A 19,453-nucleotide genomic window follows, 5' to 3' on the forward strand; every position below is an offset into this window, starting at 1 on the left:
TAAACACCCAATCCAATGACTCTGGAGGAGGTAAATCCAATTCTGGAGGAAAAATATATTATAGAAAAAGAAAGCAAAAGCTATACACGAAGTAATAGCAAACGGGCAACGTTGACAACAACATGGCCAGGCAGTGTGATTTAGGGAAAAGAAACAAGGAAATGGGAAAAACAACTGATAGGTCAGTGTCATCTTCAGAAACAAAACAAAAATTCCCATAATTTGCCCTTTATTCAATAGACTTCCATGGAGTAAACTAGGTTTTAAGTGAGGAATTTTCAAATTAGAACTTTCATTCAGCCTATAGTAATGAAAATTACAGATGACTTACAGTAGAACATATGGAACTCAATGGAAACAGGGACAGGATATGAACTAGAAAATAAAAACAAAAAGTGAAAACAACCATAAGCAAAAATTTCCAATCCCTTGTTACTTTATTGTTAACATGAATAAATTTAGAATTTGAATAGGGTAGAACAATATAACAAGCATGTAAACCTCTCCACTAGATTATGGTAGCTCAATGGAAAAGAGATGCCATCATCATTGCCATCCCCGCTGTGTGCACCACCCCTTGAAAACCAGGCATGATATCTTCTAGGTAGAAGTTGATATTCTAAAAGTTCATTGCAGAATTGCTCAAAAGTCCTCTGGCATGGACCAGAGGCCAGGAAATGCATAATCAAAAAGTAAATTTCTCTAAGGTCTATATCAACTCTAGACTCAACAACCTGACCGGTAGCTCCCTGTTCTTTTTCAGGTTGAGCCTTCTCATGCACCTTATTTGAAAATTCCAAAGGCGCCATGGTAAGAGAAGGTGCACCAGTAGGAGATATGCACTTCCTAATATCCATATAATGAATTCAACCTGAAAAAACCCAAAAGTGCTGATTCAATACTATTTATCACTTTCAAGGATCCAAATGATATATGCAGACAAAACAAAAGAGCCTGAAATGTGCCAAATAGGCCCCTTAAAAAAAGAGTGTGTGTGAGCAACCACCCCCCCCCCCTAAAAAAAAAAAAAAAACATATTGGTTTCCTCAAATAATATTACCAAAATATCGTTATCATTAATAAATAAAAAAAGAAGTAATATTTAAAAGATAATCAAAGGTAGTTGAACTTTCATGGTTCATAAAGACTAAGTACCCAGAAAGAGAAACATGAAGCGCTAGACAGCAAAAAATCTCCCCAATTTGTATACAGGAAGTCCATATGTATCAATACGGAATTGTCAAATGGACTTATCCATTGTGAGTTAGAATCTACGAAGATTTTATGGATGACTTATATTCTATCAGAATTCTCTAGGAGAGAGAAGACAAGTGTAGTTCCCTTTCAAAGAGTCATGGGTTTCAAGTCAAGAGTTTTTACAAGGCAAAGAGATCAGGGTTGATAATTCCCTTACATGGAGAAGTACATGGAGAGTCTTGAGTGCTACCAAGAATAACTTTTTTATTTGGCTAGTCACTTTGGGGAAATTTACCAACAGATAATTTAAGAAAATGACTGTTGTTAACAGTCTAAAATCACATAAACCAAATCATTGTACCTCAGATACGTTTCTTCTGGTTAATGAAGAGAGCTTCTCAACAAAGAGGCAATAATACAAAAAGAATCATACCAGCTAACAGTGCAACATTAACACCATAGCTTTTAGGGCATGCACCAAGTGTCAACCTATAAAGAAAAGTAACTTCTTCCACATCTCCAACTCCATACCCAACTCGGCATCCCATATGACACAACAAAACCTATTCCAAACATGAAGAACAACAAATTAGACAATGTTCAAAATATTTGTGCCCATTGGTAGTGTGCCAATATCAGGGCCTTTATGTCTAAACCACAATGATTCTAATATAAATTATGATACTATTATATATGGTTATCACATGGCCAATCATGCTAAAAACTCATTTGTCTTGTTTTTTGAAGATTAAGAAGATACCCTTAGCTTGTGAATCAACAGCGTCTATGATGAAATAGAAAAATAACAGAAAAAGCAGAGGTATACCTTAGGATCATTCTAATAGTCTACAACTAATCGGTGATAGTGGGCAGAAAACATTCCTCGACACTGCACCTTGTGGACAAAATGTTGTAGAGCTGATTCACTGCAATGGATAGGAAACCAAAGTAGAAACAAAGGTCAACTAGATACAACCTTCAAAGAAAAGGCAAATTTGTAGAGAATTGATCATTAATATTGAATTCATTGAACGACAAGTTAATCCAATAATTTATACATACGCAATCGCTTGCCCATCTGAAGTTGATGTTCCACGTCCAAGTTCATCCAATGCCAACAATGAATTACGAGTATGTCAATGGCATGAAAATTATTCAATCACATTCATCTTAACTTATTATAAAATTTACTTTTGCAAACTATTCTTTAAAAGTTCTAAAGCATAATAATCAAACAAGAGTGAGTTTTTCTTATGCAAGAAGAAACTTCTCATGATATGAGATACGGGAAAAATATGCAAGAATAATAAAATTTAGAATGTAACTGAGGAAATTATTAGTATAACTCAACATAAAGTAACTGAGGAGAAATTTGTGATAGGCTTGTCTTTTGACAATTAAGATCTAATTAATTACAATAAAAATCAGAACCAATATGGGCAGACTAATCAATTTGTACATACTCAAGAATGTTGTCTTTGATTCTGCAAATAATCTATAAAATCACAGGCATAACAGTAGTGTGCAATGAAAATCCTTTGATCCATTGACAAATCTCACCAGCATTAATGCAGTTTCTGAGAGTTCAGTTAAAAATGTACTTTGGCCTACCATGATATGATCTTTGGCACCCATCTGAACAAAGATTCGGTCCACTGGTGACAACTCAAAACTGTCTGTAGGGACATCTGCTCCTACCTGAAAAGAACCTTTAAGGTGAAAACCACAAAATAATAAAACTCAGAGTTGCACAACAAAAACCACAAAAACATTACCTAGGCCAAAATCACAGCCAAGCAAACTTGGCGAAGAAGAGTTGATTCCCACCCCCCCATGTTAGGACCAATGAGAAGGATGAAGCTAGCATGACCAAAACCACCAATCATAATTTCATTGGGAACAAAGGTACCCTTGCCTAAAGAATCACTTCTAAGAACAAGATGTCCTAGATTTTTTGCAGAAAAGCATGGCACTTCATACGGACTTGACGAGTCCAATATAATTGGTCGGCTTGTTGGCCCTTCATAATATTCACTTGCAATTGCTAGACTGATCAAAACATCCAACTCTGCAACATGTACCAATTTTAGCCATAGAAAATGAAATACATTTTGTATAATGTAAACTACTATATAATATTGTTCTTTTATTCATGAAAACATGAAATCTGATAATATGTCAGATAACTTAGTAACAAATAAAATTCCAAGACATAAAGTTAAATTTTGAGATACTACAGAAGCAGACATTAATCCATCGTGATCTGAAGATCTACCACCATTATTACCCCAAAAGAGGACTATGACAATGTGACATTTCCCCAAAAAAGAACTATGACCTTGTGACGTCTCCACTCTTCTATATGCACAATCACACTTGTTTGCATGTATGCTTGACTGTATCTGAAAGAGAAAAAGAGAAGGGTATGCGTCCCTGCAGTAGCAAAAACTAATTGCCTCCAATTATTATGATGCTCACAGAAACGTCCAATCAACCTCTGAAGAATGCTTTTCAGCTTGGATTCCTTTTCAGACTCAGCTTGTGAAAGCTCTCCCAACAACTTCTTGATACTCGGAGTCCAATGCCTAAAGAAGCCCTGAAAATGCCAGGCAAGAAACAAAATAAAAAATAGTTGAGATATAAAACCCAAATTAATGTGCTGCTAAATAAGGCACTTTAGAATTATTTTAACTAGGGATTGAAACTGGCAAAGCTAAAATCTTAACCAAAAGAATCAATAAATCCTGGTACTACTATAAACTATGCCATGTTATTCAACATGACAGAGATTACTTCATTGCATTATCACATTAAAATTCACAGTTCAATATGATTGTCATAATGAGAGCTCAGTGTTTTCCATTAAGTTGCAATTAAGATAAGAAAGAGGCATTACACCTGGCTGTTAATTAGTCCAGGTATCTAAAATATGTTCAATTACTGGGTCAAAAAAAAAAACCAGTGTAGCTACTTCATTCACCACAACTTTTGCTTCCACCTTTTTAGATGATCTTAACTCATAGTCATGAGGAATTCTCTAGCGCAAACTTTCTGGTACTTCTAAGAGATATGCCTCTTTTCCAATTGTGACATATGTAATCTGTTACAGATTGTTAAATAACAGAACTTGGTTATTGTTGTTGAATATAAAAAAACCAAAGAAGTAGACTACTAAAAATTCAAAGACCAAACAGTTTGCGAAAAAATTCTTACTGATGCATCTCCAAGTAATTTTTGCTGGTCCTTGAGTTGTTTTGTTAAACTAGACTCAGCCTCCTTAACTTTTTTACACAGAGTCATACTCCAGATCAACTTCTTCGATCATGAGGTATGATACGTCCTGAATTATTGGCTTCTAGTTCTACCCAATCAAAAGCATCCTTGAAATGATTTATAAGTTATAACCGAATCAATGTTAGGGAGACATACACCTGCATATATAAAAGATAAGACACCAAACTAGACTCTTTTAATAGCATATTGCTTAAAAAATCAAAGCTGCTCATACTAGTGCCAGGTGTTAACAAATGATGAAGGACTCTAGATTCAACATTTTCCAAAATAACCCCAAGAGAAGAACATGATTGATTGGGCCATTAATTCACAACCATGCACGTAGCACTGATATAAACTCTTGGAGCTGTTTTTTTGCTGCATCCTCATATAGAACCACTTTGTTGGCATTCCTTCCTTCCATTAGCCTCACTGCATCAAATTAATGTCCATAAACATAGTATGAGTTTGGATACAGCTGAAATCCAACCACGTCTGCGTTATAAACCGTAGGTCCCAAACACTGTTCACAAGACTACAAGTACAAAATTTGGTAAAATCAAATAAAAATTGAGCACCACGACATTTTTAATTTTCAGCTATAAGCGATATCTAAACATACCGATAAATCACATCCCTCGTAACCATCAATAGATTATCCATCTAATCTAATATATATTCTAATACAAACGTGTGCACCTAGTCAGATTGGCTTTACCTGCTAGGGACGGAGCTGTTGTTGGACCAAGGGGGGCAGTGCGCCCCCCCCCCCCCCCCCCCACACAGATTTAAAAAAAAAAAAATAGTATATATGTAATATATTATTTTTAGCAATTTGTTTCAATAAAATTGCAATTTTCTCCCTTAACAATATTATTTATATTTTTAAATGCTATAAAAAAAATATTAGCCCATCAACAAAAATTAAGCTCAAACAACACCCAAAACAAACACAAGCAAAAATAAAATAAAAGCCAGTTCTAACAAAATATCTAACTAGCCTAGAGTAGGAAACACCCACACATATAATAAAAGGGAAAAAAGATGGGGATTTCTAAGCCATTCAAAAAAAAAAAAAAAAAGGAGAACCTAATTTAATCATGTGTTGACACTTGACACTGTTGTGCCTTGTAAAGAAAACTTAAGAGAGACCAAACTGCAAAGAGCAAGAGCAGGGACGGAGAGACTCAGAGACAGAATAAACGAGAGGTAAAAATCTGACCAATCTTTGTCTTTATCACTTTAATATAACCCATAATTTATATTCTTTTTATAAATAAAAAAATTGTCATTTGACAAACACAACACAACACGTCATCAGTCAACCCCTATTGCTATCGCTTGTGATGTTTTGTGATTTTTTTTTTTTTTTTTTAGTTTTGTCTTTAGTGTTTTTGTTTATTAGTTAGTGTTTTTTAAAACATTAAAGATATATTTTTTAAAATAATTAAAGAGATTATTTATAACTTTAAAATTTATTGTTTAGTTGTTAAATGTTTGTATGTATGGTACTTGATTATTGTGTGTAATGATTGTAAATTATTGACTATATAATGACATAATAATTTTAAATTTTTTTATATTGTAATATTTAAAAAAATAATATTTATGTATTTTTTTTGTTGATAATTTATTAAATAAATGTTTATTTAGAGTTTTAAATTTTTTTTTATACTTTTGCAAATAATTTCATGTCCTGACTCCTTTTTTGCTAGCAAAAATATGTGCTTCATGTCTGGTAGGGTAGCTTGGACAGTGATTTTCTAAATTCAAGTGCAAAAGCTAGATTGATTTTTTTTTTTTTTTGAAGTGGAAGATTTATATCATTAACACTAAAAAGAGTACAAACGGAGACAAATACAACAGGAGCTAAACCAAATACAATACATCTTTTTGGAGCTAGATTGATTAATTCCCTAAAAAGAAAAGTACATATCAAATACTGCCAAAAAACCTTGATGTCAAGTGAACGGCTGTGAAAACACCGCTAAAAAATCTTCACGTCCTGCCTCATACAAGTAGTATGATGTGTAACAGTAACAATTTAAGTAGTCCATGTAGGCCATATATATAAACTGGTAAATTTTTTTAAAATAGTCATTGTTTATCCTTAAGCCTAGGACAATTCAAATGGAAGGTGTTAAAAATTTTAGTTTTTAGCAATTTAAAAAGTCATTTATTCATCTCATTTAAAAAAAAAAAAATCATTTTATCTATTTTAAGTTATTTTAACCCAAAAAAAAAAAAAAATCCACACCTACTACCGGCCACCACCATCGAAAACAAAACCAGAAAAGAAACACACATAAGTGGACTAACCACCACAACCTACTAGCCATGAGACTGCCCCCTTGGAAAATATTCCTGACTCCGCCACTTAAGACCATGAGAAACTAAGCAAGTGCACTACCCTTTGACATAGACATCTAGACATTGTTTGTTTTTGACAAAGATACGAAGACAGGTTTCACCCCCTTCTCCTGGCAGGTAAAATATATTCTTGGTTCAGTTTATTCTCTTTGAAAAAAAAAATTATACAAAATAACATTAAACAAATTCCCAAATCAACAATATCCCAATAAGGGAAAAAAAATCCAAAAAGGAAAAAATAATAATAATAAAAAGACAAACAAATTCTTTGTCAATCAAGAATCCTTTCCAATTAGAAGTACTCCTCATAATGAAAAAATAAGAAGAAGAAGAAGAAGAAGAAGAAGAAAAAAAACAAGCTTTATTGCTTTAACATAAATCTGCCGTTGAAGGGAAAAAAAAAAAAAACCTTGGTTCTTCGTCGCCACCACGAGCTGCTTCTAGCCTCCACTCAGTGACTGGCGCTGACTCTGTCCACATATCAATCGGCACTGGTATCTCTCTCTCATTCTCTTTCTTTGTCCCTATTTGTATTTGTCTTCTTATTTACGTTTAAGGTGAATAGCTCTGTGTATATCTATGTTACATTATTATTTTTATTATATTCCAATTTAATAACAGATTTGTGTTAACTTAGTCTAATTTTATATGCTATTTTTGAAAATAAATAAATAATTTAAAATTTACTTTAAAAGAGTTAAAATATTTTCAAGCAAAATAACAAAAAGTTATTTATTTTCTCAGATTACTATAATTTGAAATGATTTTTTTTTTAAATGAATGCACATTGATACAATATACATGCATAGTACATATGACAATAAGAGATGATCATCCTAGTAATTAAAAAACTCAATAGATAAAAAATCTAGATTATAATAAAAATATAATTTTTTTGATATTTAATAAAAATAGGAAAACATGGAATTTAAAATATTTATTTTTATAATAACACACTTAAGTATTTATAAAAATCCTTGATACAAGTAATAGAGAAAGAAAAAGTTTTGAACTTTAATAAAATTGATGCATATTTATACAAATATGATCGTGTTTATTTGAATACAAAATTTAATTTGTTGGTATTGCTTATATGGTGAAAATTGGTTATAAAATATACTTGTACCTAGAAAAGGTAAAGTAAAAACTGATGGCAAACACATTCATGTATTTTGTACTTAATTTAATTATAAATAATATTTTTTTCAGAGTATTTTTGTTTTATATGATAAATAATTTTTTTTTTAAATTGCATACATGTAACATACAATATATAATATTCGTCTTTTATTAACCATGGAATGAGTTATAATATTGTTTATCTTATACGGGTATGTATGTGGATATCTTTATAATTAAGTTATAGCTAACCTAGCATGTACCCCAATCATGTGTAGCCTATCACTTTAAAATATTACTCAAATTACAAAGGCAAAAAAGGAAGCAAAAATAATTAAATTTATGGAGTTGAGTGGCAACTAAATTGAATTTACCCCAAAATGAAAAGAAAAATTATAATTCATGGAGATTATATTAGGAATAGTAATTATTATTACTTGAAATAAAAGATGTTGCAATGAAATAACCATATTCTAATTCATAAATTTGGTTGTTACATATAAAAAGTTTTATAAAACATGATGCATAAAGAAAGTCTTTAAAGTTTATACTTTTTTGAAAATATATTAATTTTAAAAGTTGTTATATGTATTAAAGAATAACTATTACTTCCTTGCTTCTTCTTTTTTATGTGATATTGCTTATATTTTAGAAAAGAATAATTATTCCTCAATTTAAAAAATAATTATTCCTTACAATAAACTAAATAACTAAGCTACGAACCTTTACATTTATTTATATATATTATATTTATTTATTTATGTATATATTTCTTGCTACTAATTAAAAATCATAGGAAGTTTAAAGCAGTTAGCAAAAAATAGTGTTACCCTAGCAACAAATTAGGACTTACATCAAAGAGTTAAAAACATAGGAATGATAATGATTTGGCCAAAACTCCAGTTTGGTTAAATCAATGTTGCATCCTTCCAATGCAAGGCTTGGAAGTTTAGTATGTCCTCCACTCCTCTTTGTGCTATGTGCAAGTCTGACTTCTAAATTTCGATCTGCATGCATGATCATACTCTCTCATACCCTCTTTTCAACTTATTTTGGCACAATCGACTAGTATATCCAGTAGCATTATTGATTATTAGTACTAAAAATAAATAAATAATAACGTGATCATAGTTTTCTCCTAAATAGTTTAGCATGGAGTGCCTATAAACAACTTCAGAGAACAATGAATGAATGAGTACAATAATGAATCAATAAATCTTCCTTGCTTGGCCATACAATATTTATTTTATCACTCAATAAGTATAAGTGTTTGTGGGATGTGGAGTGTGGGGAGCAAGGGCCGAAGTTCAAGTCTCTAAAAGGGGACTTCACACACATATAGACTTAGATTAGGCTAAAGTAGAATTTCTATCTTGTATAAATAAAAAAAATAAAAAAAAAAAGAAAAAGAAAAAGAAAAAGATTGTTGCTTTCCAAAGTTTATACACCCTTGCGGTATTAAATTAAAGGGGAAAAAAATTCTAATATCACTAGGCATACTTTAATGGTGTATACAAATCTCTATTGAAAACCCTAATTTTTCTTGTAGTTAATTAAACCCTTTTATTACAAAGAATAAGCTTTCTAAGTTGCTACAAGTCATGGATGAGCTGCTTCAATCATCAAGGAAAATATTCAATTACATAATTATATTTCTTATATATTAATGCAAACGGCTCACTTGTATTATTCACCCAATAGAAAGTAAGATTTGGTTAATAAATCAAATCATCAGGGAAAATATTCAATTACATAATTATATTTCTTATATATTAATGCAAACGGCTCACTTGTATTAAACGGCTCACTTGTATTACTTCCCTGTACAGAAGACATAGTAATAAGGCTGAAACTTTCATACAAAAGTTCATTAAAGATTTGGTTAATAAATCAATCTTCTTGAGTTATTATGAGAGAGAGAGAGAGAGAGAGAGAGAGAGAGAGAGAGTGAGAGAGATTTGCTCCTAGTATGATGCCTACGAAAGAAATTCTCTATATTTAAGTATGCAACTTTTCTGATTTATTTATTTATTTTGCAATATACATTCACAAATTGATTTTTCTACATATTTTTCAATGCAGTAGCCTTTGGTGATCATAACTAGAGGACCTGATCATGATGCGACTAGGCTCAATGATAACTTTACAACCTGTTTTTTTTTTATTTCTTCTGGTAAGTCTTCAAGTCGTGGCAGTGTGTTAGGATTTGGTATTTTACATGCTTACAAAAACTATTGAAACCAAAAGAAAATACACGTTCTTACTACTTCTTGGGTATTGGATTTGTTTGTACTTTGTATAGGGTTTTAAAAGATGTTACTTATTTTTTTCAGCCTTTTTCTCTATAAACAATTTTTTTTCCCTTCATCCTTCGTTTGAAGAATAACATGAGAAAAATAATTTTAAGCATTTGTAAATAATCCCCTACTCTAAAGTATGTTCTTATCTAAATGGTTTATGTGATTTTCATTTTTTTTCTTTTTTCTTTTTTTACCAAATTGTGATTGCATTCACACATTCTGTCAAACTCTCAATGCAGGCATTTGCTGTGATGCTTCTTCCTACTGCATTGATCCCATGTTGGTATTCTTTGTTCAGTCGTGTTGAGCGTCAAGTGAATTTGAACTCTCATGACTTCCATTCCTATATGCAATCTGAAGTTGAGAACACAGCCAAGTTCTTACATCCAATAAATTCATCAGCAACAAGTTTAGCAGGAGTTTTAAGGTTGCCCCTCAATGAAACTAAACTCTCATTCTCTAAGATTGAGACTAAGGTTGGTATCCATATTCTTCTCTCACAAAGATCATATAAGTAGTTAAATGATTGCTTTCAATAAGAAACAACTAGATATTTCATAATTTTATTTTTTATTTAATTTACAGGTGGCTCCTATATTATTTCAAGCATGGTCTACAATTCCATACTTATCTCAAATTTCATATACTGGGTTAGAAGGTCTATATTTCTCATACTACACTGGTCAGAATCAAACTCTTGCGGTGTACTCTAATTCTTCATATAATCCTAGATGGAGTGCTCCAAATGTAAAAAAGAACCTTAATTGTTACATGCAACATGTGAACCATGAGACAGGAGAATTAGATGGAAACTCCATTGAATGCCCTCCCTTGAATTTGGTCAATAAAAGATGGTTTCAAGAAGCCTTGAATAGTACCAATGGATATGCCTCATTGGAAACTGGATGGAATAATTCTCAAGATCTTATACTACTTAGCTCAGCTAGAATTAATGGAGAAGGAGTTATCTCTCTAGGGTTCTCGGTCAAAGCACTAACCGCCCATTTTACTAGTATAGATCGTCAGGGTGGGAGCTTGTATTTGGCTACCAAAGATGGGAAAGTGCTTAGAGAAGAGCTCAAAAACACTCATATGGTTCTTGCTGGTAATATAGTTTCTGTCCAATTGAAGAAACCAAATGAGGAACCAGAAGTTCTTGGGAATGTTTCCTGTAACATCAAAGATGGCTCATCAATAGCTTCGAATTTGAATATTCAAGGAACAGAATACATGTTTTATTGTTCGTCACTTGAGATGGTGGGAGTCCAATTGGTATGTTTTAATTCTTCACTATCCCGCAAATATGCAAAACTTCATTTGTAAATATTTATATTTTCTTCTTGTTGCGTTGAACACTAAACTTTACAAGAAGCTTTGCTTGTTAAGTTATATGATCATGTACATCACTTGTGTGCCTTTCTTGCTTTGTTTTTGTACACATTACGTATGCTTTAGACTAGAGAGAATTATGCTATTCCTATTTATAAACAGGTTAGAAATTGAATGCAAATCTTTTTATCCTTCTTTTCTTTCTAGAAAAATCTTAAGAAATAAGTATTATAAATGCTTTCGTTTGTGCTAGGCATAAAATACTATGCTAAATGCTCCACTGATCATTAATCCATTCCACACATAATAGACTTGTGACTTTTATAGATTGTAGCTAGCCAAGTGGCCATAATATTTAGAACCTAATTTATGAAAATCAATTGGATAAATATCATGTCATACCAACAGTATAGAGATTAGTTAAATTCAACAAATTATGCATATATTTATGTATTATAACTGAATTCTATTTCTTTTCAGGTATTTGTATTGGCTTTCCCACAAAAAGGGTTAGTCAGCCTTGTCCACAAGAATAGGATAGTGGCACTGGCCCTCCTTATAGTAATCATCACTTCCATGGTTGTTTCCATTTTAAGTTTTGCGTATATATTCGTTAGAGCTGCCAAGCGAGAGATGCACTTGTGTGCTACTCTTATAAAACAAATGGAAGCAACTCAACAAGCAGAGAGGAAGAGTATGAACAAGAGTCTTGCCTTTGCTAGTGCTAGCCATGATGTTCGCGCATCACTAGCAGGCCTTACAGGTTTGATAGAGTTGTGCTATGAAGAAGCTACCTCTAGTTCTGAATTGGAGACAAATTTGAGACAAATGGATACTTGTGCAAAGGACCTACTATGTAATCTCTTCACACCTTATTAGGCAAATTGTTTTATATTTAGTATTCTTTTTATCAATGAATATGTATAACTTATGTACTTGTTTAGGTTTACTGAATTCTATTCTTGATACAAGCAAAATCGAGGCGGGCAAGATGCAGCTTGATGAAGAGGAATTTGATTTGGGCCAACTTATTGAAGATGTAGTTGATTTATATCATCCTGTTGGTATTAAAAAGGGAGTAGATGTGGTATTAGATCCTTATGATGGTTCTGCCATCAAATTTTCACAAGTGAAAGGAGATAGGGGAAAACTTAAGCAAATATTATGCAATTTACTAAGCAATGCGGTTAAATTTACTTGTGAGGGGCATGTAACCGTTCGAGCATGGGTTAGGAAACCCAGTTTGCAAAATTCAATAATTGCATCTAATCAGAATGGTTTAATGAAATATTTACAGTGTTTGTTTCGCAAGAGCAATGAAGCATATAATGACCTGGAAGCCATGAATGCAGCCCAACAAGATCCAAATGCCATGGAATTTGTCTTTGAGGTTGATGATACGGGAAAAGGAATTCCGAAGGAAAAACAAGTCTCAATCTTTGAAAACTATGTGCAAGTCAAAGAAACAGCTCTTGGACAAGGAGGCACTGGATTAGGACTTGGCATTGTTCAATCTTTGGTAAATGACTAACTTTAGCACACATATCATTTTTTTTTTTTCTGTGTTTATCTAGAGTTTCAAGATGTGCAATCTAACCGGAATCAAGATCCCTTTCATTATGCTTGTTTCATGGTTCATATTTTATTTTATTTTTTAAGTTTAAAAGTGTATAGACCAATTAAACTTTTAAATAATGTGATAGTCTGTACAAATAAAAAAGATGCATTAAATGAATTAATTTTAAATGGAGAGAATTATTTTCCACTTATTGTACTACATTTTTTTATTCTCAATTATGCATCTAGATTTGTATGATGCGTTGTTGTAACTTGGATTAGATTCTTATAACTATCACAAATAACTTTATCAATTAGGTTTTAAAGTGACTTGATTATAGTCTAAATTCATTATAATCCCTTTTATTGATAAATTTTTCTTGTAATTTTGTGCTAGGTACGTTTGATGCATGGAGATATATCAATTGTGGACAAAGAGATTGGTGAAAAGGGAACTTGCTTTAGATTCAATGTCATACTCAGTACACGTGAAAATGTTAGTTGCGATAATGTAAAAGCAGAAGACCTTGAAATGGCTGATGGTACCCATACTCCTGAACTAACTCTTAGCACGCCTAGTCCTGGCTTGTGGTTACGTACTCCTAGTTCAAAGCTGACAATTCACACAACCCCTAGCCCCAAGGTAAGGGCATCCCATGTTGTTCTCTTGATTCAAAATAACGAACGGCGAATGACTTCACAAAGATTCATGGAGAACTTAGGGATAAAAGTATCGATAGCAAAGCAATGGAAACATCTTCCATCTACTCTCCAAAAGATAAAGCATAACCAGAACCATTCTCGTTACAACTCTTCTGGAAAATCAGCTGATTTGAGTTCTCCAAGTGGCTACTTAAGCAGGTCTGCTTCTAATAACTCTAGCGGTGTAGAAAAGGATGTGCCTTTGAGTAGCATGGATGGTTCAGACTACATACTATCAGTCTTCAAAAGGACTACTCCTAAATTTGCATCAAGTTTCATATTAATTGTGATTGATGAAAGTGCTGGACCATTCCTAGAATTATGTAGAATTGTGGCTGAATTCAAAAAAGGCCTCCACAATGCTACTTGTAAGGTTGTTTGGTTGGAGAAACCAATGATGCGTAACATCAACTTCAAACGCACTAAAGAGGACCTGTTTGATCCTAATGATATCATAATATCTAAGCCATTTCATGGTTCTCGTTTGTATCAAGTGGTAAGACTTCTTCCTGAGTTTGGAGGTACATTGCAAGGAAATTCAGGCAAACTAAAAGAAGAAAGCAAGTTTGAAGCTGAAAAAGTTTCAAGAGATCCTAGTTCATCAAGGAGTCGGTCTTATATGGAGAATTCTCCAACAAACAAACACTCAACTCAACGAGTAGAATTACAAGACCATGGTAGCAGCATTGAGACAACCAAAAAGAAAATCTTGTCACCCATTCAAACTCTATCTCATGTTGGGTTCATACCAAGAAGTCCTCCCAATAATGGGAACCCACCAAAAGAGCAAGAAATACAAGAAATTGGTAACCCAAATGATGATAAGCCATTGAGTGGGAAGAAGCTCTTGGTTGCTGACGATAATGCACTGTTGCGCAAGTTAATTGTTGCCAGTCTTTTAAAGCTTGGTGCAACTGCCGAAACTTGTGTTAATGGACAGGAAGTTTTAGATCTGATTTTTAAAGGTCTAAGTGATCAAAGGAAACTTGGAGCTTCGAAGATTCTTCCATATGATTATGTCTTAATGGATTGTGAGGTAAAGAGCATGATTTCCCTCTCCTTTACCTTTTTATGTTTTCTTTTCTTTTCTTTTCTTTTTTATAAATATTTTTTGCATTATATATATATATATATATATATAAGTACTTGATTTCCCAATTAGAACATTTGCAATATATTAGAGGATATCCTTTCGACTATGTCACATGTTTCTATGATATTTGGTAAAATTTATGATGTCTTGGCACTTTTTTTTTTTTGGGAGAGAAAAGATAGAACTTTATTCATAAAAACCAAGTGAGTAAACTTATACAAAAATAAAACTTGGGCTAACACAAGCTTATTGGCCCAGTAGCAATACAGTGAAAAAAACTAGGCTACCCCCACACTAATACCAGATAGGTGAAAGAAAACATCAGAATGTGAGTATCTGTAGCTCCAAGCTCAAAAATTTCTCTATTCAGCAAAAAAAAAAAAAAAAAAAAAAAAACCTCAAAAATTTCCCTGAGTGGCCGAAAGCTTTTGGTATGTCTCTAACAAAGCTAACGCCACTTCCAATAAGTTTTGGCACTTTGCAAACCCTATAGCTTGTTCCAATTAATAAATCTGTATCTTATGGATTGGGACCATTTGGTGTTTATAAAACTCAGCCCAATTATATTTTCTGTTTAAGCATTCAATATTTATTTTAATTTAATTTATTATAATCCCTTGTACTATAGTTTAATTTTAATCACACAACGTAAGCTATTCACATTTCATAATAATATTTTTTTTTTCCAACTAAATCATATATGATTTTGTGTTTGACAGATGCCTGTGATGAATGGGTATGAAGCAACAAAGCAAATAAGGAAAATGGAGAAGTCCTTCGGTGTTCATATTCCAATCATTGCATTAACTGCTCATACTTCAGGTGGGGAAGCTAACATGGCAATTGAGGTTGGAATGGATGTTCATCTTAGCAAACCACTGAAAAAGGAACATCTTTTGGAAGCCATTAGATATATCGATGCTAAATGAAAATATGCATAAGCATACCTTATGACTCTTAATCTATGAGATAATGGTGACTCTTTATAGTAGTTTTGTTGTACATGTAATATATGTGTAGTTGAAATTGTGCTAAAATATAGAGAAATGCTTTAGTATTTTGTTGGAATGCAGAAGTTCAAGACATTAACTGAAAATATGAAGTCATTTATCATTTTGTTGGAATGTAGAAGTTAAAAACATTGACTAAAAATATAAAGTCATTTATCATTTTGTTCACTATTATATGTTGTACGAATTGTAGATTTCTGGTTATGTTTGTAATATTAATCACTCATGCACACCAAGCTACTCTTGTATATAAATTATTAGTGTTCATTCTAAATCATATAGAGAAATTAATTTTTAATTAAAAAATGATATGACAGAATCATAATATTATTTATTATTAATATTCTCTCAGTAATTTACACGTGCATTGCACATGCTTTAAAACTAGTCTATATATAAAACTGAAGACTCTGAAACTCCCACAATTTTTCACATCACCAATATTTTCTTTTTCCTTTTATTTTAGTTTTTATATCTTATATATTTATTATTTCTCTTCAACGTGCAATTATCTTATCAAGTGTTACAATAGTTTAGTTTAAGTAAAACTTTATTAGATATATGTTTTAAGAGCTTGAAAGTTCTACTTCAACTAAAATTCTATAACAAAAATTTCAACAAAAATTTCTCTTCAACGTATAGTTATCTTATCAAGTGTTACAATAGTTTAGTTTAAGTAAAACTCTATTAGAGATATGTTTCAAGAGCTTGAAAATTCTACTTCAACTAAAATTTTATAACAAAAATTTCAACAAATATAAACCCCTACCAAGGTCAAAACCCTTTATACTCACTCAAATTTTCACAAAGAAAACACACACAGCAAATTGAAGATTTTGCAAAGAGGGTACAAGACTTCATGAGACCACTTTGTAACATTGTATCTATGGAGTTGCTCAAAGTAAATGCAGAGGTAAAGACATGTTGCCATCTTTCATGCTCTAACTCTCTATGATTACTACTTTATAATATTGTTATTGTTGTGACTTGTGAGTGAGTTTATTATATGAAAAATCTACACGTGAAAATTTTAATTGTAAAAATTTGTTTTTACGATTAAAACATGAGATTTAATCATAATTTTGATTTAATAATGGCGAAAAGCACCTTTTAGTCCCTACATTTTCAAGCGATTTCCATTTTAGTCCCTACATTTTATTTTTACCGCTTTTAGTTTCTATTCTGAAAAATACTTCCCATTTTAGTCCCTGTCGTTACTCATTTAACAGAATTATCTTACGTGGCAAACGATCCAACAGTAAGTGTTGACATGTTCATTAAAATAATATTAAAAAAATTATTTACATTTTAAAAAATGCCACATCAGCAATTTAATTTTAAAAAAAAAAGCCACGTCAGATAAAAATAATATAAAAATTTCTAACCTAATTATTTTTAAAAAAAAGAAAAGAAATTAGTTAAATTAATTTTTTTTCTTTTTTTGGAAGAACATGAAGAACTTAGAAATGTTTTTTCATTTTCTTCCCCAACTAAGCTTGCCCAGAAAATTAAAATTTTACTTTTCTTTTCTTGCATTTTCTTAGCAACCAAACCCATAAAATCACTCAGAATTACAAAATAAAAAGACATGCTCATAAAAATTTACAAAACACAAACATTCGACAAAATTTTCTTATGCTTTGAAACCAAACACAAAAAAACACAAAACTCAAACCCACATTTTCGGCCTCCATGCACAACCAAACCACAAACAACCACACAATCTTAAATTCCTTAAACTCCAAAACCCCTAAAGTAATTAAACCCTAAAAAGAATCTATCATCATATTCAGCCATGGATCCAATGGGCCTGAGCCTGGGCCCAATTCCCTCCCTCGACGGCAATGGCGACGGTGGTGGCGGCGACATCGATGCCTTTTGTGGTAACATCCAGTACCTTCTCAACATCTTCGCCATCGACTCCCTCTGTTGTGTCGTCATCTTCCTCTCCATCAAGCTTCGCAGCAACCACTGACGGATCCCCGATCCCACCGCCCTCTTCACCAAGCTCCTCACCGTCTAGCATACCACGTGTCGCGAGATCGCCCGCCAATGCTACTCAGTTCCTCCTGATCGAAGGCGGAAGTTTCGCCGTACTCTCCTCCATCGCTCTCCTCTCAATCTTCCTGATTCTCCCTATCAACCCCTACGCCAGCACCGCTTCTCTGAACGTCAACCAGTTCTTTAAAACGACAATCAACCACATCGCCAAAGGCTCTCCTTTGCTCTAGATCCATTTCCTATTCGTCATGTTCTTCCAAAAAAAATAGTTCTGAGTTCTGAGTTCTTCCAAAAAAAGAAAAAAAAAATTAATTTAACTAATTTCTTTTCTTTTTTTAAAAAAATAATTAGGTTAGAAATTTTTATATTATTTTTATCTGATGTAGCTTTTAAAAAAAAATTAAATTACTGATGTGGCATTTTTAAAAATGTAAATAATTTTTTTAATATTATTTTAATGAACACGTCAGCATTTACTGTTGAACCGTTTGCCACATAGGATAATTCTGTTAAATGAGTAACGGCAGAGACTAAAATGGGAAGCGCTTTTCAGAATAGAGACTAAAAACGATAAAAATAAAATTTATAAACTAAAATGGAAATCACCTGAAAATGTAAGGATTAGTGCTTTTTGCCTTTAATAATTAACAATTTCATCAATCAAATTTTCTTTAACGTTGGTGTAATTTGTACTACTATGTATGTTATATATAGAACCCTCATATGATCTTGGAAAAACCACTCTATAAAAAAAATTGTCATCAATAACAAGAAAAAAAGCTTATTCCTTACCATCAAAACCACAAATTTCCTATCATCAATAATCAATTTTATATTAAAGTTGTGATATAGTCCATAGGTATTTTTAAAAAATAGGAGAAGTATAGTCCATATGGGAATGCTTTAGAGGTTTCCTACTTGATTTTGAAATCTCATATTGATTAGTAGAATTATATGGAGTGAGGAGGTGCATAATTCATATTAAAAGTGGCAATTTACATTGATAAGAAACTAAGCAAGCGTGTAATAACCTCTATACATATGGTGGTGGTGTAGCGTTGGTGCATGTGAGTATTAGAAGTTTTGTTTTATTTATTTATTTAAAATATGCATCCTACTTTATTGATACATACACAATGCCTATGAAAAACTATTCAAATTCTACTACAATTTATTTGTTCATATCCTATTAAAAAAAAAAAAAAGGGGGATAAAGAGTAAAACAAAAGCAGCCACCACCCACCATTATAGTCTTTTTTTTTTTTTTTTAATTTAAAATATGCATCCTACATGGTTGACACCTATACAATACCTATGAGAAACTATTTGAAATTATAAAATAATTCTCCTATTAAATTTTAATTAATAGTTCTTTCATATAAGACTCTCAATTCGCTTTTTTAAATATATGTGATTTTAAATTTAATTATCCCGTGTATCACACAGTTTAGCGATTTTTTTGTACTATAAAACAAAGTGTTTAGGCCCTGTTTGGTAAAGTA

The 19,453-nt window shown here is 32.0% G+C and overlaps 1 protein-coding gene and 1 long non-coding RNA gene across 3 annotated transcripts; one reads left to right on the forward strand and one right to left on the reverse strand.

The window, feature by feature from the left end:
- Positions 1-414: 414 nt before the first annotated feature.
- Positions 415-5,228, reverse strand: LOC112033261 (uncharacterized). Of its 2 annotated transcripts, none has more exons than XR_010631910.1 (10): positions 4,706-5,228; positions 4,411-4,628; positions 4,196-4,297; positions 3,536-3,793; positions 2,973-3,265; positions 2,809-2,895; positions 2,260-2,275; positions 2,024-2,123; positions 1,631-1,760; positions 415-871 (listed from the first exon to the last, which is right to left on the reverse strand). It is a non-coding gene; the product is annotated as an uncharacterized LOC112033261 (long non-coding RNA). The 2 variants fall into 2 exon arrangements; XR_010631909.1 differs by having other exon boundaries at positions 2,758-2,895.
- Positions 5,229-10,492: 5,264 nt separating this feature from the next.
- Positions 10,493-15,869, forward strand: LOC112033262 (histidine kinase CKI1). Its single transcript, XM_024066033.2, has 6 exons — positions 10,493-10,735; positions 10,845-11,531; positions 12,069-12,444; positions 12,533-13,107; positions 13,543-14,883; positions 15,660-15,869. The coding sequence occupies exons 1-6, from the start codon at positions 10,493-10,495 to the stop codon at positions 15,867-15,869; spliced, it is 3,432 nt and encodes a 1,143-aa protein (XP_023921801.2).
- Positions 15,870-19,453: the final 3,584 nt, after the last annotated feature.

This window comes from Quercus suber, unplaced genomic scaffold, assembly GCF_002906115.3.
Source record: "Quercus suber isolate HL8 unplaced genomic scaffold, Cork oak 2.0 scaffold_251, whole genome shotgun sequence".
NCBI classification, from domain to species: Eukaryota; Viridiplantae; Streptophyta; class Magnoliopsida; order Fagales; family Fagaceae; genus Quercus; species Quercus suber.